General features: G+C 36.7%; 1 protein-coding gene across 5 annotated transcripts in view; it reads right to left on the bottom strand.

The window, feature by feature from the left end:
* TBK1 (TANK binding kinase 1) overlaps nt 1-25,169 on the bottom strand; it is a 53,660-nt gene that overhangs the window by 14,884 nt on the left and 13,607 nt on the right. For 4 of the 5 annotated variants that reach the window (XM_066369099.1, XM_066369101.1, XM_066369100.1 and 1 more), the window contains 6 exons: nt 24,390-24,571; nt 10,716-10,876; nt 6,911-7,021; nt 3,683-3,862; nt 1,007-1,203; nt 216-274 (listed from right to left, as the gene is read on the bottom strand). In XM_066369099.1, the coding sequence (XP_066225196.1) occupies nt 216-274; nt 1,007-1,203; nt 3,683-3,862; nt 6,911-7,021; nt 10,716-10,876; nt 24,390-24,571 (890 nt within the window). The remainder of the gene's footprint in view (nt 1-215; nt 275-1,006; nt 1,204-3,682; nt 3,863-6,910; nt 7,022-10,715; nt 10,877-24,389; nt 24,572-25,169) is intronic. The other variant, XM_066369102.1, reaches the window with a different exon arrangement.

Raw genomic sequence — 25,169 nt, 5'->3', positions numbered from 1 at the left:
CACTGCCTCAATGGAGAAAGTTTTCTTATGAATTTTAAAAAGGATATAAAGTCAAAAAGAAAATACAGAAAAGAATCTGCAATGGATAATAATTTACATGAATAATTTCCTAAATAATATAGGCATATATAAAGACACAATACATTTTATTGCTTCTACTATTGATGAGATAATTTAATATATATGTTTACATGGTAACTTAATTAAATACCAACCTTAGCCATGCTAGCATCTCCATCTAAATCATAACGTGGATGTACTTTGGGGAGGGAAACTGAAACATGAAGTAAAATAATTAAAAGCAAAAATAAAGAATTCTTAATAAATTATTGTATCCTTTATATAGTAACCTCTAACTTCAACATTAACCTGTAAATTACCTCTAAATTAAATATTAGTGGCCAAACTCTGTAATGTTCTTTTCCTGGTTTAAAAAAACCCACTTGAAATAATAATGCTCATACTGTAACAAATTACCTGCAATATTTCTAAAGAATTTAATTTTTTTCTTAAATATATTCCAAGACAATAAGCTTTCAACAGTTCTATTTAAATGGAAACCGAATTCCAAAATCCAAACAGAAATTTAAAAATCTGGATAGTTTATTTTTTTTCAACAGTAAGATTAATAATTTAAAAGACTCTAAAATGCAGATCTAATTTTCCTTTGACTCCAAAGCCTGGCTAAGTGTCCTATTCAAACTGGGCACAATAAATATTTACTAAAATTTGATATAAAAAGTTATTTTGAATGAGAGTAAAATACAGTTACAGTGAAACATACATGGAAAACTATTTTACCACTTTATGAAACAAAATAATATCAAATTATTTTGTCTACAAGGCCTTTAAATTTTACTAGTTTTGTTCAACTAATTCACAAAATTTTAATGTTTATGAGAGGGTATACATTAATGTTATCATCGACCAACTTTATGAAAATGACAATCATTTTTAAAGGTTTGTTTTTTAATGGCTAGTAAGGACAAGGAAAATCCCAACTTACTTTTCTCATATATCAGTCCTATGGTACTCAGAGGTTCCCGGCTTACAATAAAAATAGGATTTTCCTCTGTAGTTTTAGGGAAATGCTGTACTAATCTTCCAGGTTCTAAAACTAAGCGTCGTCCTTCATATATAAGTTCTTGATTTGTAGAAGCAATTTTGGTTTGTTTATATACCAGCTCATGAAATACAGTAGCACTGTGTGAGAAAAATCCAGAAATACAACAATTAGGATAAAAAGATAGGTAGTCTTTGTTTTAATGATTGAGTACAACATCCATTTCTAAGTGGTACTTCAGATCATGACCAGTCCACAGAGACAGTGTTTTTGTTGATGTGAATATTACAAAATCCATTAAACTAAAAATTCCAAAAACATTGTCTAATATAATCAATTTTTAAATATTTGTTTGCATACCTACAGTGGATATATACAATATACAGGGTTAATATTTAATAATGGAGGGCCAACATAGCAGAGAGCTTAAGAGCACTGACTCTGAAATCAAGTTGAGTTCAAATTCTAGTTATTCCATTTATCTGCTGAATTTCCTTGGGTTACTTAACTCCTCTGTGCTAAATTGCCTCATGTGTAAACTGGGAATAATATGACCTACCTCACAGATTTGTTGTGAGGACTAAGTGACTTAAATATATAAAGAACTGAGAATAGTACATACAATATGACTATATAATGTTTGTTAAATAATTTAATTAATAAAACCAAGTATTTTCAAAATAATGTTTTTTGGGGAAAGGTATATTCTCCCTAAATAGATCTACGAAATCAAAGAAGTGTTTCAGCAGCAATGTTGTGATTTGTCTCTCCCATAAGCCTCTGTTAAGATGTGGCTCAGGCTTGGGTGAGCTTTTTATGTTCAAACTGATTTTAAAAATGAAACAGTAGCCAGTACATAATATTTATTCAGGCTATTAAGTACCAAAATAAAGAGGCATATTAGATTTTAATCTAATGTTATATTAATATTATTTCATTCATTATATTCACATTGTTTGTTTACATTACATTAGACATATATATTAGATATTAATATCTAAAATATTACATCTAATTAATGTTATTTCTTAATAAATTACCAGTAAGTCTCTTTGTGAGTTTTATAAGGCATCAAAACTGCTACTTGAATCCTGTCAAAACCAAAACTAAGGCATAAAGAATGGTATAATGTTTTTTTCCCTCCATTTAAAAAAAATTTTATTTTAAGGTCACTGACGATTTATATGCAGTTTTAAGAAATAATGGAGAGAGATGCTCTATACCCTTCACTCAGTTTCCCCCAATGGGAACATCTTGCATAAAATATATGTAGTACAATATTACAATTAGGATGTTGATACTGATTCACCTGTCTTACAGATTTCCCCAGTGTTATATGTAAATGTGTGTATTTACTTATGTGCAGTTTTATCACATGTGTAGATTTTTTAAAAAAGATTTTATTTATTGATTTTTTTTTACAGACAGGATGGGAGGGGAAGAAGGAAAGAGGGAGGGAGGGAGGGAGAGGGAAAGAGAGGGAGGGGGAGAGAAAGGGAGAGAGAAGGAGAGAAAAGGAGAGGAGAGAGAGGGAGAGGAGGGGAAGAGAGAAGAAGAGGAAGAGAGAGAGAGGGAGAGAGAGGGAGAGGAAGGGACGGAGGGAGAGGGAGAAAAGGAGGAATGGGAAGCATCAACTCATAGCAGTTGCTTCTCATATGTGCCTTGACCAGGCAAGCCCTGGGTTTCAAACTGGCAACTTCAGCATTCCAGGTTGATGCTTTATTCACTGCACCACCACAGGTCAGGCCACATGCGTAGATTTTTTTATGACATGGATATTATGTGTTATTGTTTAGGTAAAATAAATGATTATTTCTCCAGCACCCAATAAGGGTTTTATGTCACATATACAAACAAAAACGACACTAACTATATTTTAGACTTATGTTTATATATATATATATTTTTTTCTTTCGAAGTAAGAGGAAGGGAGATGGTGAAACAGATGAGACAGACTCCCACATGCACCCCAACCAGGATCCACCAGCAACCCCTATGTGGGGATGATGCTCAAATAAACTGAACTATTTTTAGCACCTGAGGCTGACACTCAGACCAACCAAGCTATTTTCAACACCTGGGGCCAATGCTCGAAACAATCAAGCCACTGGCTTCAGGAGGGTAAGAGAGAGAGAAGGGGGAGAGGAAAGGGGTAGAAGCAGATGGTTGCTTCTTTTGTGTGTCCTGACTGGGAACTGAACCTGGGACATCCACACACTGGGCTAATGCTCTACCACTGAACAAACTGGTCAGGGCCTGTTTTAATATTTTTTATATGACAGGACAGTACTCTTAAATAAGAAACCTGGCCCATTTACTAGTAGATGCTATTTAATTATGGGATTACATAATTTGAGAGAAGGCACAGAAACAAAAATAATCTTGTAAAATTTGCAGTTTAAGGCCAAGCTAATTTACTTGTAAATTTTAGAAATTAATCCTTTTATTCCAAAAAATAAGTACAAACGAATTTACTAAGCACTCCAACATTATTTTCTAAGTGGGAAGTGGGTGCTTCTGGTGAAACTGATATAGCTTTTATTTCCTCTCCTAATTTATGAAGATGATTATTATAAACAAACATTATCACACAGGAAGAAAATATAAAGAGGTACTTACGTATTATAGCTATGAATATAAATCTTATGAGCTGTCATTTGTTGTAGTGAAAAAATATGAATTATCATTCGGTGAAGTATATCACTAGTTTCTGCAAAAAACTGGTCAAAACCCCAACACTTTTCCTGATCTGCCTCAAGGATGTTTGCAAGAACAGGGGTAAGCAGAACTTGAAGACCCCTAAAATAGGATTAAAAAAAAGATAAAAGAGTAAATGTGCTATATTTTATCTAGGTACAAAATCATAACAGTTACTAACAAATCAAAGGAGCAGCTATTATTATTATATTAGATCAAAGTTTAAAAAACCTGTTACCTTTTCTGAAAACCAGGTAATCTTAGTTTAATATTATTTCCCTGCTAAAAAAAAATGCTTTCTCTCACTCCCTTAGTCTATCACTAATTCATGTAATGTACCTTCCTTAGGTCTTCTCCTCTGATTCTAGTGTATAAAATAAGTTGGAATGCTGCCATTCTCCAAAGCATTTGAGATCCTGCTACCCAGCATATGTCATCAGTTGGCTCAAATAAGATTCCTACACTGACACTTATTTAGGAGTGAAATTACTACAACCATCTAGCAATCAATTAGTGCCAATTCAATGAGGAACAGTTTTCAACTAGTAAGTTTAAATACTTTTCAAAAAATGAATGGGAGAACTTTATTCTTTCTCATGGTTTCACTGATTTATAAAATATGCTCAAGCAGATTCTCAATTATGGAATTTCAAATAGTCTTAAAAATATATTCTTGACTACATAACAGGCACTGAAAGAATTCCTTGCCTTTGACAGTTTTTAAAATACGTAGTGGACATTTAAAATTTCTGCCTAACAGGTATCATCTCCCTTCTTTTGTAAAACAGTTCATATCTCTCCACCATCTAACGCTACTCCCTGTGCATAGATGGGCATAATTAGTCAGAGTGGTCAGGTGGTAGCATTTAAGTTGGTTAAATGAGAATCGACCCAGAAATTTTTGCCACTGAGTGTTCAAAGCTGTGAGAATGAGAGTCTAGGAGTGCGAGCATCCTTCCTGTGGCTTTCAGGAAAGAGACTTACTGAAAGAGAAAGCAGAGAAAAGTAGATCTGAACGATCTGAAGAGACAAGTCTTAACACAGTCTGAGTCCGAGGATTTAGGTGGACTTTAAGTCACATATATGTGTAAACTTTTAATTACAAAGTCAATCTATTTTCGTTTTCACTTAAACCAGCTGAGTTAGATTTTCATCATTTGCTATCCAATCTTGACTAATACTCGCCAGAAAGATGATAATTTTTGTAGTCATTACATTTCTGGTAGTTGTTCTCATTGCTAATTAGTAGTATTAACATTCTTACTATTAAATAAAAGATCATATGTTTTCTGGTATCTACTCAATTTTTATCAAAGAATGTATAACTTGGTGTGCTAAATACTGATTAGATATATAAGGCCTGTTACCTGTCTGAAATATGAAGTCTGTAGTTCAGATTGTCAAATTACTGATTCTCAGTTTCAGCAATATAATTTATTACAAAAAATATATATAATTATACAAGTATTCATTGCTTGACCACTTTAAATTTTATGTTTTGCCTGAGATCCTCAAAATGAGTATTTTCTCAATCAAAATTTAACACAAACCATCTGGCCAGGTGGTGGCACAGTAGTATCAGCCTGGATGCTGAGGACCCAGGATCGAAATCCCAAGGTTGTCAGCTTGAGTGTGGGCTCATCCAGCTTGAGCGTAGGATCATAGACATGACCCCATGGTCGCTGGATTGAGATTGTTGGCTTGAGCAAAGGGTCACTAGCTTGGCTGGAGACCCCCGGTCAAGGAACATATGAGAAAGCAATCAATGAGCAATTAAAGTGCTACAACTATGAGTTGATGCTTATCGCCCTTCCTGTCTGTTCCTCTTTCTCTCTCTACCTAAATAAAAAAATTTTAACACAAACCATTATAATAATATTAAATTTCTGCTCTCCAATAAAATTAATTTCTCTTGGTAATTCTAGCTGCATGATACAGTTTTGTAGACTTTTAAAAACAACACAAAAAACTGTCAAAATAGTGATTTTCTTTTAGATTTTATTGACTGATTTAAGAGAGAGGGAGAAATGGGAAAAAGGAAGCATCAACTCATAGGAATTGCTTCTCATATGTGCCCTGACTGGGCAAGCCTGGGGTTTTGAACCAGTGACTTCAGACTTCCAGGTTGATGCTCTATCTACTGCACCACCACAGGTCAGGCCAAAACAGTGATTTGCAAAAATGATTTAAGCAATGAAACTCTTGGTTTAAATGAGTTTTCACAGAAAGCAATTCATAAAATGATAGGTAACACTTTATAAGCTTGTGCTATCTATATATGTATAGATATAGATATATACTTATTTATATGTTGATAGTCATACAAAAAGCACCCACACATTATAATAAGTGTTAAGCCAGTAAGTCATAACCTGTGCATGTTTACTTGTAGATTATACAGTTATCACACTCAGGAAAAATGAAAGTTAATTCATTAATACAAATTGTACAGATCAATGTGTATCTTGTCTTTATTTCTAGAATAAAATTTAAAATAATTTACTATCTACTTTTAATTTCTTTTACTTTACATCAGCGGTTCTCAACCTGTGGGTCGCGACCCCAGCGGGGGTTGAACGACCAAAACACAATGGTCGCCTAAAGCCATCTTTCTTTGTGATAACAATTCATATCTGAGAATAAATTTTTTTTAGTTCTGGCTGCTAAATTAAATAAGACCATATGTACATTAGAAATGCTGGAAAGAAGTAGGAGAAAACTATTATTTTTTCTTTTGAGTAATACAAAAACTTTTTAAAAAGGAGGATATGTTCAACTTCTTGAGTGCTTTTTTTTAGAATTCTAGTTACTCCCATCTATATACCATTATTTGTAGTCTGTCGATATGGAGTCAGTACAAAAGACATCATCATCCTAAGCTGGATCCCCCCACTGAACAGGATTCCAAGCCCAGTGATTAACAATCTCAAAAATGTATGCCCTATGACCCCATAGAGATCTGAAAAAATTACTTATACATTATAATCAATTTTAACATCACCATAAGAACAAAAACATAAATCAAAGCTTTAACAACAGCTAACAAAACAAACAACAAAAATAAACTACACATAAGTATTTGTGATTTTAGTCAATTAAAATTCCAAACACCAAACTGTCAAAGAGGAGAACTGGGTCTACTATACTCACCGAGAAAGACTACAAGAAACAGGCATGTCTCCACTCCAGTCAATTGGTCCATTTTCTGCTTTCTGCACTCCAGATATTGCACCAGAAGGCTTTCCAGTAATTATTTTATACCTTCAGAGGGATATAAGCAGAAAAAAATAAACAATTCATTATTGCATAGCCTATCAAAGAGCACTGCAAAAATATTTCCTCAGGTGCACCTACAATTATCTACTAGACAAAACTTTGTGATTGATGTTCACAGGATCCATAAAACAATCAAAATACTCTGAATCTGACTGAAGTAGAACAGTGGCTGTACTATTATTTTATATGTGCCATAATTAATTTTCATTTGGGATCTCAGAGTGCCATATAACAACAGCATCTTGATGTTCACAACAAAAATATTAATTTTCCCATCTGAAAAAAATCGAGCAAACAAAAAATGTTATGTTACAGACTGTCTCTAGACCATGTTATGTTACAGACTGTCTAAATCCCATTTACTCATATCATCCAAAGGCATAGTCAACAGGAGTATTAAATGACTACAGAACGAACAACAGCATTCTTAAAAACAAAACAAAACACTATACATAGCACAGTATGTGAAAGATTCTTTGCATACTGAAAAATACGTACACAAATAGGAATATGTTTATGTACCAAAATTAAAACTCATATTTGATTCTTGATGAAGGTGATAAAGAGGAACTGAAGAAAGAACTGGATGAGGAAGCAAAAGAATACTATAATGATGTTGCAGGCCAATTAAAGCAACCTATTAAGTTTCAAAACTTTCCTAAACAAAACCAGAAAGCAGGAGAGCTGCATGACTTCAAGAATACTATACAGATGAAAAGTGTAAAACATAATACAGCAGAATCTTATACAAGTTTATAGATCTTATTTCTGGCATAATTTTTTTTTATTTAACGTCTACATAAATGTGCTCTAAGCAAATCAATATATTCTTTAAAAAAGTAGACCCAGTAAAACTGATTTGGACTGCTTGCTGCTTGCTCAGCAGAGGCAGTCAGGATTTCTGCCTTAAGACATTTTTCAGGAAAGGAGGAAATTAATGTAAAGAATAAGCTCCATTAACATGAGAAGAATATGATTGTGAAGAAATAAGTAAAGATAAGTGATATTAAAGAAGAGGAGAGAAGGTAATAGAATGAATGGCAGAATTCTTCTTTTTTTAAAGATTTTATTTATTCATTTTAGAGAAAGAGAGAGAGAGAGAGAGAAGAGGGAGGAGCAGGAAGCATCAACTCCCATTTGTGCCTTGACCAGGCAAACCCAGGGTTTTGAACTGGTAACCTCAGCGATCCAGGTTGATGCTCTATCCACAGTGCCACCACAGGTCAGGCATGAATGGCAGAATTCTTAAAGAAATGCTTACAAATTCTTCAAAAATTTTAGCTAATTTTGGTAAGAGCAATATGTAAACTTTTTTTTTTTTTTTTTTTTTTTAGGTGAGAGGAGGGGAGACAGTGAGGCATACTCCTGCATGAGCCCCAACCAGGATCCACCTGGCAACCCCTGCCTGAGGCTGATGGTCAAGTACCGAGATATTTTTAGCAACTGAGGATGACAAGCTTGGACCAACCGACCTATCCTCAGCACCCGGGGTCAAGTTCGAGCCAATCAGAGGTGAAGAGGGAAAGAAGGGGCAAAAGTCAAGGGAGAGAAGCAGATGGTCACTTCTCCTGTGTACTCTAACTGGGAATTAAACCTGGGATGTCCATATGCTGGGCTGATGCTCTATCCACTGACTAAGCCACCGGCCAGAGCCAATAAATACATTTATAATGTGTAATGCAAAGAAATCAATACTGTTATAATGTGAGGAAAATGCATCAGTCATTAATAAAGTCATTATTACTACTTCAAGTATCTCTGAACATTTATTAGCATCGGTATTCATAAAAAGTTGAGCTATTATGCAAATAAAAAACTAAATTCTTCTAACTATATCTGCCTACATGGCAGTCAGATAAAATTATCAGGTATTCCTACTAGCTTATGAGTTATATATTTATTTTATTAGGGAGTATTACACTTCTATTTAATCCATTTTTAGGGCAGCAAGATGCTGATATTTCTTTAAATGTTTATTTTATTGATTTTAGAGAGAGAAAGGGAGAGAGCAAAAGAGAGACAGGAACATCAATCTATCCCCTCTACGTGCCCTGACCAGGGACTGAACCGGCAACCTCTGTGCTTTGAGACGATGCTCTAACCAACTGAGCTATCTGGTCAGGGCTGGTATTTCTTTAAAATAATATCTATGACAATAAGCATGATTAACTGTTAGGCACAATTTATGTTTAATGATAAAACCAAACTGACTTTCAACCTTCATTAATGGAGAGATTTTATTTTAAAAAAGGGCACTGCTGTAAAGCAGGCTCAAGATGATGCTATGCCAAAATCACCAGTTTAGTAATGGATGTCATCTTTCTGTAAATATATATATATGCTGTCTTTGCTGGAAAGCATTTAGCTACCCAGGTTTTAGCAAAAGTCATTTATAAGAGGTGAATTGGTTTTACTTCCTCAAATCAACAAAAGGAAAAATATGTTTCTCCCTCAATTTCTTTCAGCTGAGATTAAATAAAAGATTATATATTTCTTTTTACAGTTGTTATTATGAAGTCATGTTTGCTTATAAAAGGCAGTATCTGCATTATTCCATACGTAGGTGGGACATAAAAGTGAAACTAAGAGACATTGATAAGAGTGTGGTGGTTATGGGGAGGGGGGGGGGGAGGGGGAAAGAGAGAGGGAAAGGGGGAGGGGGAGGGGCACAAAAAAACTAGATAGAAGGTGGCAGAGGACAATCTGACTTTGGGTGATGGGTATGCAACATAATTGAACGACAAGATAACCTGGACTTGTTATCTTTGAATATATGTATCCTGATTTATTGATGTCGCCCCATTAAAAAAATAAAATTATTAAAAAAAAAAAAAAAGGCAGTATCAAATACATAATGGCCCGAGAAAATGTTAAAATCTAAAGAATGGTTTGGCACATTAGGCTGTCAGTAGTGAGTTACTGTCCCAAATAATTCTCTAAACAGCATTTATAACCTCAGTTTTATGTGGGCATAATTTGGCTGTTTCTCATGAAGCAAGGCATTTACTAATTTCTTTTAAAATAAAAGGAAGTGCAGGCAAAGTATGAATGAACTGTATCACAGATTTCACATCTAGAAATTAATCTCCCTTTCCTGTATTATTTGGTTTACAATAGTGACTTTATACACAGTAATTATTCCCTAATAATTACGGCAATACATAAATGTATAATGTACTAGTAAAATGTATTCAGTCTTTGGACTTAAAACTGCAACACTAGAAAATAACTTAATGTTACATTAATATTTTTGAAATGGTAAAAGAAGTCGTATCAGTTCAGGGTAGAAACTGTATTTCTTTTAGATCCAGAAATGATTTGAATACTCCACAGATTACTATTTTTTTCAGGTGTATAAAGGAAAAAACCTAATAAGTACACAAAGAGAAATAAACAGTATGCTGAAATAAAATTCAGAAAGCAAGTATATTTTTAATGATGGACCAAAGATCAGATGTTATTTACACTTTGTATATAAGACATGTAAACATGATATAAAAAATTATGCCTATACACTGTCATAAGGCTTCATTCTTCTTAAAAATCAAACAGCTTAAAATATAAAAATGATGGCTAAATCAATTTTCAATAGTGTATACCTCTAACACTTGACGGCACAAAATAAGATAAAGATACATTTAAAAAATTATTTCTAATTTTAGATGGAGAAGTCACTTACATCACTTCCTTATTCCTACGTGGCCCTTCAAATGGTCTAAATGGCAGTGATCCAGTAGCTGCATGGTAAAAAGTTACCCCAATGCTCCAAAGATCAACTGTTGCTCCATATTTCTTCTGATGATCTTTTCTTAGTACCGCTCTCTCATACATATCAGGATGCTTAAAAAAAAAAACAACAAAAAAGCAAAAACTAACTTTTGTTCTATGGTAACACAGTACACAAAAAGAGGTATTCAGTAATTCCTAGGGATTCTACCATATTTCCTAATAATTTCTATTTCCCAATCTGAAAAGACTATTTCATGTCTTCCTCTCCTCAAACTTCCAACACCCCATTTGACCTTCAATTTTGATGACTTCACTTCATACTTCAAGGAAATGGAAGCAATCAGAGGATCAACTCTCCCTTATATCTCTTACCAAATACCAACCTACCTGAATTTGTTCATACTACAGGCCCACTTTCCTATTACAATGGAACTGCTCTTATCAAAGGCTAAATTTTCATCTGTATGTGGAGCCCATCATATTGTCTCATCAATTTTTCAATTACCCCTTTTATTTTATGCTTCAATTTCCCCATTTCTACTAGATCATTTAATTCAGCCTACACGTGTGCTTTAATTATCTCCCATTTTTAGTATATGTGCTGCCAAAGTAAGCACAATTATTTCCATTTTTAAAAACCTTAAATTAACCCACAACATCTTCTAGCTATATCAACCAATTCTCAGGTTTCCACTAAATCAAAACTTCTCAAAATAGCTGTCCACACTTGTAACTGCCTTATTTCCTCATCTCCCATTCAGGTCTATGGCATTAAATGTATCTATATTCAGTGGTACGATTCAAATAATTTAACCACCAGTTCTTTGCTCTAATGATCGTTTTATGTATAAAAAAAGTGATATATCAAAAGGTAGTTTATTATTTACTGCATTTAATACTTTTTTATTGTTTACATTGATTCTAGTGTTGCCTTGATTGCATACCCCCTCCACGGTATTCCCCTCAACAGCTCCCTCCGCCCTTCCCTTCAGGTTAGTTCATTTGCTCAGTTCACATTGTTCCTTTGATTCCTCAAATGAGTGAGGTCATATGTTATTTTTCTTTCTCTGCCTGGCTTATTTCATTTTAACATAATACTTTCCAGGTCCATCCATGTTGCTGCAAAAATTAAGATTTCCTTCTTTTTCATGGCCCCATAGTATTCCATAGTATATATGTACCATTGCTTTTTAATCCACTCATCCACTGACGGACACTTGGGCTGTTTCCAGATCTTCGCTATTGTGAACAATGCTGCTATAAACATGGGGGTGCATTTCTTTTTTAGAATCAGTGATATGGTGTTCTTGGGATATATTCCCAAAAGTGGGATAGCTGGATCAAAAAAAAGTGCCACTTTTAATTTTTTGAGGACTCTCCATACTGTTTTCCACAGTGACTGCACCAGTCTGCATTCCCACCATCAGTGAAGAAAGGTTCCCATTTCTCTACATCCTCACCAGCACCGATCATGTGCTGTTTTGTTAATGAGCGCCATTCTGACTGCTGTGAGATGGTATCTCATTGTGGTTCTAATTTGCATTTTTCTAATGATTAGTGATGTTGAAAATTTTTTTATGTTTATTGGCCATCTGTATGTCATCTTTGGAGAAGTGTCTATTCATTTCTTTTGCCCATTTCTTGATTACATTGTTTGTCTTCCTGGTGTTGAGTTTTACAAGTTCTCTATAAAGTTTGGTTATTAACTCCTTATCACACGTATTGTCAAATATATTCTCCCATTGTGTAGTTTGTCTTTTTATTCTGTTCTTATTGTCTTTAGCTGTGCAAAAGCTTTTTAGTTTGATATAGTCCCATTTGTTTATCCTGTCTTTTATTTCACTTGCCCGTGGAGATAAATCGGCAAATATATTGCTATGAGAGATGTCAGAGAGCTTACCGCCTATGTTCTCTTCTAAGATGCTTAAAGTTTCACGACTTACATTTAAGTCTTTTATCCATTTTGAATTTATTTTTGTGACTGGTTTAAGTTGGTGGTCTAGTTTCATTTTTTTTGCAGGTAGCTGTCCAATTTTCCCAACACCATTTGTTGAAGAGGCTGTCTTTACTCCATTGTATGCCCTTACCTCCTTTGTCAAGTATCAGTTGTCCATAAAGATGTGGGTTTATTTCTGGGTTCTCTGTTCTGTTCCATTGATCTATATGCCTGTTCTTATGCCAGTACCAAGCTGTTTTGAGTACAATGGCCTTGTAGTATAACTTGATATCAGGAAGTATGATACCTCCCTCTTTATTCTTCTTTTTCAAGATTCTTGAGGCTATTCGTGTTCCTTTTTTGTTCCATATAAATTTTTGGAATATGTGTTCTATATCTTTGAAGTATATCATTGGTATTGTAATTGGTATTGCATTGAATTTATAAATTGCTTTGGGTAGTATAGAAATTTTGATGATGTTTAGTCTTCCTAACCATGAGCACGGTATATGCTTCCACTTGTTTTTATCTTCTTTGATTTCTTTTATCAATGTTTTGTAATTTTCTGAGTACAAGTCTTTAACCTCCTTGATTAAGTTTACTCCCAAATACTTTATTTTTTTGGTTGCAATAGTGAAGGGGATTGTTTCCTTAATTTCTCATCTGACAGTTGGGTGTATAAAAATGCCTCTGATTTCTGTGTATTAATTTTATACCCTGTAACCTTGCTGAATTTATTTATTCCAGTAGTTTTTTGAGACTTTAGGGTTTTCTATATACAGTATCATATCATCTGCAAATGATAGTTTTACTTCTTTTCCAATTTGGATGCCTTTTATTTCTTCTTCTTGTCTGATTGCTGTAGCTAGAACTTCCAGAACTATGTTGAATAAGAATGGTGAAAGGAGGCACCCCTGCCTTGTTCCTGATCTTAAGGGGATTGCTTTTAATTTTTGCCATTAATTATGATGTTGGCTGTGGGTTTTTCATAGATGGCCTTTATCATGTTGAGGTATGTTCCCTGTATTCCCACTTCGCTGAGAGTTATAATGAATAGTGCTGAATTTTATCAGTGCTTTTTCTGCATCTATTGAAATTATCATGTGGTTTTCCTTCCTTTTGTTTATGTGATGAATCACATTGATTGATTTGTGAATATTGTACCAGCCTTGCCTCCCCAGAATAAATCCCACATGATCATGATGTATGATTTTTTTCATGTATTGCTGAATCCGGTTTGCTAATATTTTGTTGAGAATTTTAGCATCTAAATTCAATAGGGAAATTGGCCTATAATTTTCTTTCTTTGTGTTGTCTTGGCCTGGTTTTGGAATCAGAATTATGCTCGTCTCATAAAAGGAGCTTGGAAGTCTTCCTCTTGAATATTCTGAAATAGCTTGAGGAGGAGTTAGTTTTTCTTTGAATCTTTGGTAGAATTCACCTGTGAAGCCATCTGACCCAGGACTTTTGTTTGTTGGGAGTTTTTTGATAACTGTTTCAATCTCATTTGTTGTAATCGGTCTGTTTAGATTTTGATTCTTCCAGATTGATTTTTGAAAGATTATAGTTTCAAGGAATTTGTCCATTTCACCTAGGTTAACTTTTTGGCATACAGTTCTTCATAGTATTTTCTTACAATATTTTGTATTTTTATTGTGTCAGTTGTTGTTTCTCCACTCTCATTTCTAACTTTATTTGAGTCCTCTTTTTCTCTTGGTGAGTCTGGTTAAAGGTTCATCGATATTGTTTACCCTTTCAAAGAACCAGCTTTTGGTTTTGTTGATCCTCTGTATTGTTTCTTTAGCCTCTAATGCAGGGGTCGGGACCTATAGCTCGCAAGCCAGATATGGCTCTTTCAATGGCTGCATCTGGCTCGCATACAAATCTTTAATAAAAAAAATTAACGTTAAAAATATAAAACATTCTTATGTATTACAATCCATTCATTTTTCACTGCTCATGTTCATGGTTGCAGGTGGCTGGAGCCAAGCACCGCTGTCCTCTGGGACAACACCAAATTTTTATTGGATAATGCGTTAACGTACACAGGCTGTTGTATGGCTCTCACGAAATTACATTTTAAAGTATATGGCGTTCATGGCTCTCTCAGCCAAAAAGGTTCCCGACCCCTGCTCTAATGTCATTTATTTCTGCTCTGATCTTTATTATTTCCTTCCTTCTATTGTACTACCTCTGGGCTTTACTTGCTGTTCTTTTTTGAGTTCTTTTAGATGCAGGGTTAGGTTGTTTATTTGAGCTTTTTCTAGCTTTATAAGGTATGCTTGTAATGCTATGTATGAACTTCCCTCTCAGTACTGCCTTTGCTGTGTCCAATAAACTATTGAGTTGTCGTATGTTCGTTATCATTCTTTTCTAGGAATTTTAAAATTTCCTCTTTGATCTCATTGTTAACCCATGCTATTTAGATTCCATGTGTTTGAGTATTTTTCAGTGTTTCTGTTGTGGTTGATTTCTAGTTTCATGCCATTGTGATTAGTGAAAATATTTGATATGATTTCAATCGTCTTAAATTTGTTGAGACCACTTTTGTGTCCTAACATGTGGTCTATGCTATGAGCCAGGGGTCCCCAAACTGCGGCCCCCTGAGGCCATTTATCTGGCCCCCACCGCACTTCCAGAAGGGGCACCTCTTTCACTGGTGGTCAATGAGAGGAGCATAGTTCCCATTGAAATACTGGTCAGTTTGTTGATTTAAATTTACTTATTTATTTTAAATATTGTATTTGTTCCCATTTTGTTTTTTTACTTTAAATAAGATATGTGCAGTGTGCATAGGGATTTGTTCATAGTTTTTTTTATAGTCCAGCCCTCCAACATTCTGAGGGACAGTGAACTAGCCCCTTGTGTAAAATGTTTGGACCCCTGCTATGAGCACTTGAAAAGAATCTATATTCTGCTGCTTTAGGGTGAAAGGTTCTGAAGATATCTATTAAATCGAGTTGATCTAGTGTGTCCTTTAAGTCTGCTGTTTCTATGTTAATTTTCTTTCTTGAGGATCTACTAGTGATGTTAGGATGGTATTGAAATCCCCTACAATTATAGTATTGCTCTTGATCTCGCCCTTTATATCCATCAAAGTCCGCTTTATATGTTTAGGTGCTCCTATATTAGGTGCATAGATATTGATATTTATAATGGTTATATCTTCCTGTTAGATTGCTCCCTTTATCATTATGTAGTGACCTTCTTTATCTCTTACCATAGCCTTTGTTTTAAAGTCCATTTTGTCTGATATAAGTATTGTTTCTTCAGCTTTTTTTTTCCATTTCCATTTGCATAAAATATTTTTTTCCATACTTTTACTTTTAGGCTATGTGTATCTTTTGTTTTGATATGTGTCCCTTGTTGACAGCATATGTATGGGTCCTGTTTTCTTATCCATGTAGCTACCCTATGTCTTTTGATCGGATCATTTAATCCATTTACATTTAAGGTTATTACTGATATGTAGTTGTTGTTTATTGTCATTTTATTCTTTTTTTTTTTTTTCTTTTTGAAGCTGGAAACGGGGAGAGACAGTCAGACAGACTCCCGCATGCGCCAGACCGGGATCCACCTGGCACGCCCACCAGGGGCTATGCTCTGCCCACCAGGGGGTGATACTCTGCCCCTCCGGGGCGTCGCTCTGCCGCGACCAGAGCCACTCTAGCGCCTGGGGCAGAGGCCAAGGAGCCATCCCCAGCACCCAGGCCATCTTTGCTCCAATGGAGCCTTGGCTGCGGGAGGGAAAGAGACAGAGAGGAAGGATGGGGGGGTGGAGAAGCAAATGGGCGCCTCTCCCATGTGCCCTGAATCGAACCGGTTCCCCTGCACGCCAGGCCGACGCTCTACCGCTGAACCAACCGGCCAGGGCAGTCATTTTATTTTTGAAAGCTATCTTCTTCTTTTCCCCCTTTGTTCTGTGTACAACAGGCCCCTTAACATTTCTTGCAGCATTGTTTTGGTTGTAATGAATTCCTTGTATGTTTGTTTTTTGTCTGGGAAGCATTTTATTTCTCCTTCAATTTTAAACGATAGCCTTGCTGAATAAAGTAGTCTTGGTTGTAGGCTCTTGTTCTGCATTACTTTGATATTTCTTGTCATTCCCTTCTGGCCTTAAGTGTTTCTGTTGAGAAGTCAGATGTCATCTTTATGGAGGCTCCTTGTATTTTTTTTTCTCTAGCAGCTTTTAATATTTTCTCTTTATCTCTTAACTTTGGTATTTTAATTATGATGTGTCTTGGTGTGGATTTCTTTGGGTTTCTCATTAATGAAATTCTTTGTGCTTCTTGTACTTGTGTGACTTTTTCCTGCATCAATTTAGGAAAGTTTTCAGCTATAATTTGATTGAACAAGGTTTCTATCCCTTGTTCTTTTTCTTCTTCTTCTGGAACTCCTATGATGTGGATGTTATTTCTCTTCATGTTGTCACAGAGTTCTTAGAGTTTCCTTCAGACTTTTTGAGTCTTCTTTTTTCTGCTCTGCTTCCGTGCCTTCATTTATCTTGTCCTCTAACTCGCTGATTCAATCCTCAGCTTCATCCATCCTTCTTTTAATTCCTTCCATTGTGGTCTTCATTTCTGATACTGTATTTGTCATTTTTGACTTGTTCTGTTTTATTATTTCAATGTCCTTTTTTATATTTGCTATGTCTTTATTTAGGTGCTCGCTATGTTCATCTATTGCTGTTCTAAGATCTTTGAGCATCCTAACAATCATTTTAAACTCTGCATCTGGTAATTTGTTTATATCTGACTCATTCAAGTCCTTTTCTGGGAATTTCTCTTGATTCATTTGTGTTGCATTTCTCTGCCTTCCCATTCTGTCTGTGTAGAAGAAGGGTGTGGCCACAGGAGTCCAATGGGTGTGGCCTCTGTGTTCCCTAGGTGTGGTCTGTCTGCAGGCCCACCACCCCTTCTGCAGCTGCCTCAGGCGTTTGGGTATTGGTGTTGGCGGCGCTGGCCTGCTGCAGCAGTCACTGCTGTTTCTACCTCTCCTCCACAGGCAGGACTCACATTTAATACTTAAATAAGAACAATACAAGAGCTACACAAAATTAGAAAGTTTAAAATTTATTTCTTTTTGTATTTTTCCAAAGGTAGAAGTGAGGAGGCAGTCAGACAGACTCCTGCATGCGCCCAAACTGGATCTACCCGCATACCCACCAGGGGGCAATGCTTTGTCCATCTGGGGCATTGGTCCACTCCAGCAGGAGCCACTCTAGTTCCTGAGGCAGAGGCCATGGAGCCGTCCTCAGTGCTCAGGCCAACTCTGCTCCAATGGAGCCTTGGCTGCAGGAGGGGAAGAGAGAGATAGAGAGGAAGGAGAGGGGGAAGGGGGAAGAAGCAGGTGGGCGCTTCTCCTGTGTGCCCTGACTGGGAATCAAACCTGGGACTTCCACATGCTGGGCTGACGCTGTACTGCTGAGCCAACTCGCCAGGGCCGAAAGTTTTAAAATACTAATAAAAAAATATTAAATAATACGTGACCAAAAAAAATTGTTATTCAAGATATTTCCATATTGCTACTTGATTGGCGTTCTTACTTGCAATTTTTCTCACCTATGGACGGAATAAACATGACTAAAGGTGCTTAGAATATGCTGTTTATTGTATAAATGAATGTTAAAAAAGAGTATGGAATGTAAATTTGTGATTTCCACATTGGGTGGCTGCTCAGTCACCAACCTTAAAGAGAATCCTGACTACAAGTGCCACTTTAACAACCAGTTCACCAAACTCAACAAATAATTAGGTATTGGTATCAGTTGTCAAACCAGTGCGAACCAGCTGAATCCAACCACTGTCTATATTTTATAACTCCCCAAATTATTTCCTGTCCTGAGCTCTGTAGTCATATATCCCACTGTTTCCTTGAATATCTAAAAGGTAGCTCAAGCCTAACATATAGATTTGGTCTTTTCGTTCAAATCTGTTTCCTTCTAATCTTTATCCTCTATGTTAGTAGTACCATCATCTACTCAGTTGCTCATACATCATACCTAACCTATTAAGCAGCCTTGATTCCTTTCCTTCATCCCTCATATGCAATCCACCAGAATAAGTCATATGTGATCTAAGATGAAAATTAAATTTTCTAGAATTAATTCAGAGGACTTGGTCTGACTGGATTCTCTGGGGATCCAGTGACCCAAATAAGTAGCTGGTCTAACTTTTAAACACATGTTCATGTCCTTCAGCACCGGAGACACTATATGAGCGAGGAGAACAAATGGGTCTGACAGGAGATGCTTAGGAGCTCACAGATCTAGACAGAGATTCTGATGAATATTTAGCTCTGCAAAGAACCAGGGATCATACATGCTTAGCCTCCTGCGATTTGCCTTTATGGAAGTTATGTACTGGAACTTGAAGATTCTTAGAAGATAAAGCTACAAGAGTGTACTCTAGACCAAAATAAAGTCATCACCTGATGATCCCAAGCCAAACCAATGCCTTATGACTTTGTAATATTTTGCTGTGTTCCAAGAGACTGGGAATCTATGCAGGTAACACTGCTGGAAGGGTGCTTCTAAAAGATGATGCAGTCTATAAATCTGACTTCCAAAGAGTCACAGTCTCTGAATTGGTTTTTTGGGGGGGTGGATATTTTTGGGAAATACATTTTTTTTAAAGTGGGGGGGGGGACAGAGAGGGACAGATAGACTGGAAGGGAGAGAGATGAGAAGTATCAGCTTATAGTTATGACACCTCAGCTGTTCATCGACTGCCCTCCTATATGTGCTTTGACTGGGGGGCTCCAGCCAAACCAGTGACCCTTTGCTCAGCCAGTGACCTTTGGGCTTAAGCCAACAACCATGGGGTCATGTCTATGATCCCACACTCAAGCTGGTGACCCTGTGCTCAAGCTGGTGAGCTTGTGCTCAAGCTGGATGAGCCTTCACTCAAGCCGGTGATCTCAGGGTTTTGAACCTGGGTCCTCAGCATCCCAGGCCAGTGCTCCATTGACTGCACCACTTCCTGGTCAGGTGGGAAATACATTTTAATAAGAAATCAGAAGAGATGCTAGGCATGAGGAGTTTGAAGTGAATGTCCAAACATATGCCTACCAGATATATGGGATCTGAGTGGTTTTTCTGGTTCTGTGGCATATATCACGTTAACTATTTCCCAAAGAAGTGTTAGCCAGATCTCTGACCTGGCAGTGGGTACTTGATGTATAAATAATGCTGTGACTAGGCCAAGAATACCTAAGCATACCTGATATCTCTCGGGACATGGAGTCACACCTGAGAATAGGAGATACAGAGATTCTAGAAGATAAAGAAGGGGGCACCTCTTCAATAGGTGCAAAAAATTGATATAGTTGGAAAATATCCTCAGGGAGTAAATGACAGTGGCTGACACATGCTGGGTTGACATATGTGTTCCAACTGGCTCTCTTTCTGAATCATGTGCTTGTCCAGGGCTTGATATTGCTGGGTCTGGGCTTCTGTGTTCAGAAAAGGAGCATAAGGATAAACTACTGCAAAGTTCCTGGATTATATAATTAAGATCTCCGTCATATTAAAAACAATGGAAGATAAATTTTTGGCATTTCCTTTGGATGTTAATACACATTGGAGAGAAGATTTAATGTCTGGTACAGGAATTCCAAAAGGAGAAATGTTTTAATTTAAATATGGAACTATTTCTAAATTGCATAGCTTCAGGCTGTTTTTTTTTTTTTTTTTAGTAACTTCTGGTGTACTGCATGTGAAACAAAACTGTGCATAATCTCAAATAGGAAAAAAATTAAAGTAAAATTTCAGTCTAGAGTATAGCATGGATTTGCAGTTAATATATTTAATGTTTTGTTCTTTCTATTTTAAGTCTAGTAGAGGCAAAAGCTAAATTGTGGTCCTAGGAGACACAGAAAGATTAATAGTTGGTACTGGGGGATCAACCACATGAAGACTGGTATGGGACCAGTTTTGGTCATCACAGTAACTAGAAAGGGGTACTGGTATTTAGTGGGCAGAGACCACAGATCAGAGAGCTTGCCAAATATGGAACGATTCTGAAAAATAAGCTTCTCACCTGCTGTATGACTTTTGAATATCCTGCCAGATACTTGTATAGATGAGAAGTCTGTTTATAACGATCTAACTGCATCTGCATTTTATATGTACATAAAGTGCTTTGCACCTACAAGAATGCGGCTATATGTAAATCTACTTTATTTAGTTAGAAGCTACCAATTATCATTCACTACTTTGTAAAATATCAATGATACTACCACCACTTGCGATGTGTGACTCAAAGTTGCATTGGAAGTGATATTATACATAGGTGTAAACTTCTGATACTTTGTTTGCCACTGAAGTGTTTCCTAAATTTTTGCATATTAAATATGTATGATTTTACTATAAATAATTTCCTTTATATTTTAAGGTATTATGCTATTATTTTAACTATGTATTCACACTGATTATATCTAACAATTTCATTTCAAGATACTAAAGAGAACATTGAAAATTATTTATTGGCTTTGGCCTGTCGGCTCAGTGGTGGAGTGTTGGCCCAGCATGTAGATGTCCTGGGTTCAACTGCTGGTCAGGGCACACAGGAAAAGTGACCATCTGCTTCTCTATCCCTCCCCCTTCTTTCTCTCTTTCACTCCTCCCACTTCTCACAGCCATGGCTCAGTTGGCTAGGGCAAGTTGGCCCCAGGCACCAAGGATGGCTTTGTGGCCTCTGCCTCAGGTACTAAAAACAGCTCAGTTGCCAGTCAACAGAACAATGTCCCAGATGGGCAGAGCAAAGCCCCATAAGGGGCTTGCCAAGTAGATCCCGGTCAGGGTACATGTGGGAGTCTGTCTCCCTGCCTCCCCTGCTCTCACTTAATTTAAAAATAATTATTTATTGTAAAAAGAGGGTGACCATATAGTGTTGAAATTACTAGCTTGTATGATCGTGCTGTCCTCTGCTTATTTCTCCAATTCCAACTCCTAGCACCTGTCCCTTAACTCATATATTCCAGTCAAGTTGATATCCTTTCTGTTTCTCAAACATCCAGGGCAGGGTCATTCTTGTTTCAAAACCTTTGCAAGTGCTGTTTCCTCTGGTTATAATGCTCTTCCTTCAAATGTCTGGCTTGTTATTTTTTTACCATTTAAGTGTCACTTCATTTAGGATTGAAAGGAGGCTTTCCCTAGTTATCTTTATCCTGCTAATTACTGTTTATCTCATTACCCTTTGAGTTCTCAACACTTCACTGATGTGAATTTCTTATTTACTTGGTTATGTACTTAATAACTTTCTATTTTCCCCACTAGAATGTGGGTTCCATAGAGCAGAAATCATGTGCATCTGGTTTACCACTGAAGTTCCAGTGCCTAGCACAGGGTCTGATATACAGTAGGCACTCCATAAATATTTGCTGGATAACTGTAAATCCATTTTAAGTGCTCTTATTAAAAGATGATTAAAGTATACCTACAGATTAATTTGGTGTTATATACTGATAGAATGATTTATGACACCAAATTCATATCAGATTTAGACTAATCTGAATAAAGCTACAGGATCAGCTAGACTTTATTCTTGTTATAAAATTACAACAGCAGAATACAACTGGAAAAAAGTCACTTTTAAGACAAAACTCAGAGCCATGAACAATTAGTGGTAACAATATATAATAAACTTCCTAAGTATGTGTTAAATGTACTTTAAAAAAATCTTTTCTTTCTTTTTTTTTTTTTTTTTTAGTTTAGAGGAGGGGAGATAGTGAGGCAGACTCCCACATGCACCCTGACTGAGATTTACCTGGCAAACCCATCTGGGATCGATGCTCAAGTATCGAGCTATTTTTAGTGCCTAAGCCTGATGCACTCAGACCAACTGAACTTTCCTCAGTGCTCGGGGCCACATTTGAACCAACTGAACCACTGGCTGCAGGAGTGGCAGAGGGAGAGAATGGGGAGAAGGAGGGGGAGAAAAGCAGTTGGTCACTTCTCCTGTGTGCCCTGACTAGGTATTGAACCTGAGATGTCCATATGCAGGGCCAATACTCTATCCACTGAGCCAGCAGCCAGGGACAAGAATATAAAAACCTGGAAATGCTGAGGTAGCCGGTTCAAAACCCTGGGCTTGCCTTGTCAAGGCACATATGGGAGTTGATGCTTCCAGCTCCTCCCCCCTTCTCTCTCTCTCTGTCTCTCCTCTCTCTCTCTCTGTCTCTCCCTCTCCTCTCTAAAAAATGAATTAAAAAAAAAAAGAATAAAAACCCCCCAAAACATAAACAGAATATTTTCTTTTTTAAAAAAAATTTTAGCCCTGGCTGGTTCTCTCAGTGGTAGAGTGTTGGCCTGGTGTGTGGATATCTCGGGTTTGATTCCCAGTTAGGGCACACAGGAGAAGTGATCATCTGCTTCTCCACCTCTCAACCCTCTCTTTTCTCTCTATTTCTCTCTTCTCCTCCCCACAGCCATGGCTCCATTGGAGCAAGTTGACCCTGGGTGCTGAGGATGGCTCCACGGCCTTGCCTCAGGTGCTAAAATAGCTTGAGTGCTAAGCAACAGAGGAACAGCATCAGATAGGCAGAGCATCGCCCCACATGGGGCTTGACAATGTGGATCCTGCTTGGAGCACATAAGGGAGTCTGTCTCTCTGTCTCCCTGCTTCTCACTTAAGAAAAAAAATTTTTTTTTAATTTACTGATTTTAGAGAAAGGAGGGGAGGAGAGGGAGAGAGAGAACAAGAGGGTGAGAGGGGGGAGCGGGAGAGAGAAAGAAAGGGAGAAAGAGAAAGGGAGAGATGGAGAAAGGGAGAGAGGAGTTGAGAAGAGTGAGAAGCAATTATGTACTATAGTTGCTTCTCATATATGCCTTGATTAGCCAAGCCTGGGGTTTTGAACCTCAGCATTCACGGTCAATGCTCTATTCACTGTGTCACCGCAGGTCAGGCCAGAATATTTTTTTACATGTCTGAATGTTTACTAACTCCACACAAAGACACCTACATGAACCGTTTCAATCAGAGCTTTTTTAGCTTTCTAGAATTTCAAGTCAGATTGGTCCAAAGCCATTTCATTTTTTGTGTGTGTTTCTAACAATGTCCTTCTCTTTCAATAACTAGTGTTCCTGAATAGATTCTCTTGCTTCAGAAGTATAATGAATTTTGCTCTACAGGGAATATAAAAAAGGGAGACTTTACCACCTACATGCTTCTGGAGTGAGCAGAGTGATTTTGCTTTTACTACAGATCCACAGTACTGGTAAAATTAAAGAATTTAAGAATTATAAAACTTACAAGAATTTTTGACAGAAAATGACAGTACCCTTAGAAACAAATATTTAATTCCCTCATTTCACACCATATTCATTAGAATAGAAAATTTAATCTTTGTTATAAAACTTCATTTGTATAGTTAATTGGTTGACCAATTACCCATAGTTACAATATATCCAGCTTCTTGAGAGCTTGTTTGGAGGTTCTAGGCAGGGGAGCACAGCTACTCGGATACCCTTGACCAAAGAACGGTCCTTTCCTCTATCGGGCAAGGTTGTCCTCTACACAGCTTTGGAAGGGATGCACATGGAGCAGTGAGGGAGGCAGGGGACACCCACCTAGCCAGCCAGATCTGCCAAATCAGCCTTGGCAATCAATGGGGTGACAGATGTCACAGCCAGATCACCCTCACATCCTATCCAGTTTCTTTAAATCACATTAGTAATGCATGACTTACCAAATATTCTTCTGTGCCATACAAAGAAACAAACTGCTCATCATCTTCTAATTCTCTAGCTGCACCAAAATCTGTGAGTTTGTACACAGACTGTCCGTCTTCCCCTATAACGCGCATGATATTTCCTGGCTTGATATCACGGTGCACTATGCCATTCTCTCGGAGATGATTCATTCCACCCACTACAACAATAAATATAAACAAAGGAAATAATAATGTAGGTGTCTATGTGTTTATCTGTGCATGTCAAATTCATCGATATAACTCATTCACTAAATATAAAATTTTTCCATAAGTTAACCCCAAGTCATTTTAATGAAAGAATACATGGTATTAATATTTTGTATCTTGTGTTTGAGTCATAAAAAGCTTTAGAATAATAAGGATCAATTTGATTTAAGGAATAATCCAATTTCCCTTAAGTAACCATCAGGAAAATGGGGGGAAAAATGGTCTTAAGCATATGACTTCCTGAATTACTTTTGGTTATATACATGTGGGCAATCTGCCTAAACTTAAGAATAAAGATTCCCCGCACAGCAAAAGAAACCACCAGCAAAACAAAAAGCCAACCATCAGAATGGGTGAAGTTATTTGACAATGACCTTCCAATATAGGGGCTAAAATTAAAAATATACAAAGAACTCATACAACTTGACAAAAAGAAACCTATTAAAAATGGGCAGAGGACCTGAACAGACATTTTTCCCAAGAAAACATGCAGATGACCAACAGATGTATGAAAAAATGTACAACTTTACTAGCTGTAAGGGAAATACA

This window comes from Saccopteryx leptura, chromosome 2 (assembly GCF_036850995.1).
Source record: "Saccopteryx leptura isolate mSacLep1 chromosome 2, mSacLep1_pri_phased_curated, whole genome shotgun sequence".
NCBI classification, from domain to species: Eukaryota; Metazoa; Chordata; class Mammalia; order Chiroptera; family Emballonuridae; genus Saccopteryx; species Saccopteryx leptura.
Note: the sequence above shows the minus strand (reverse complement) of the source record. Positions and strands in the feature narration are given on the sequence as shown.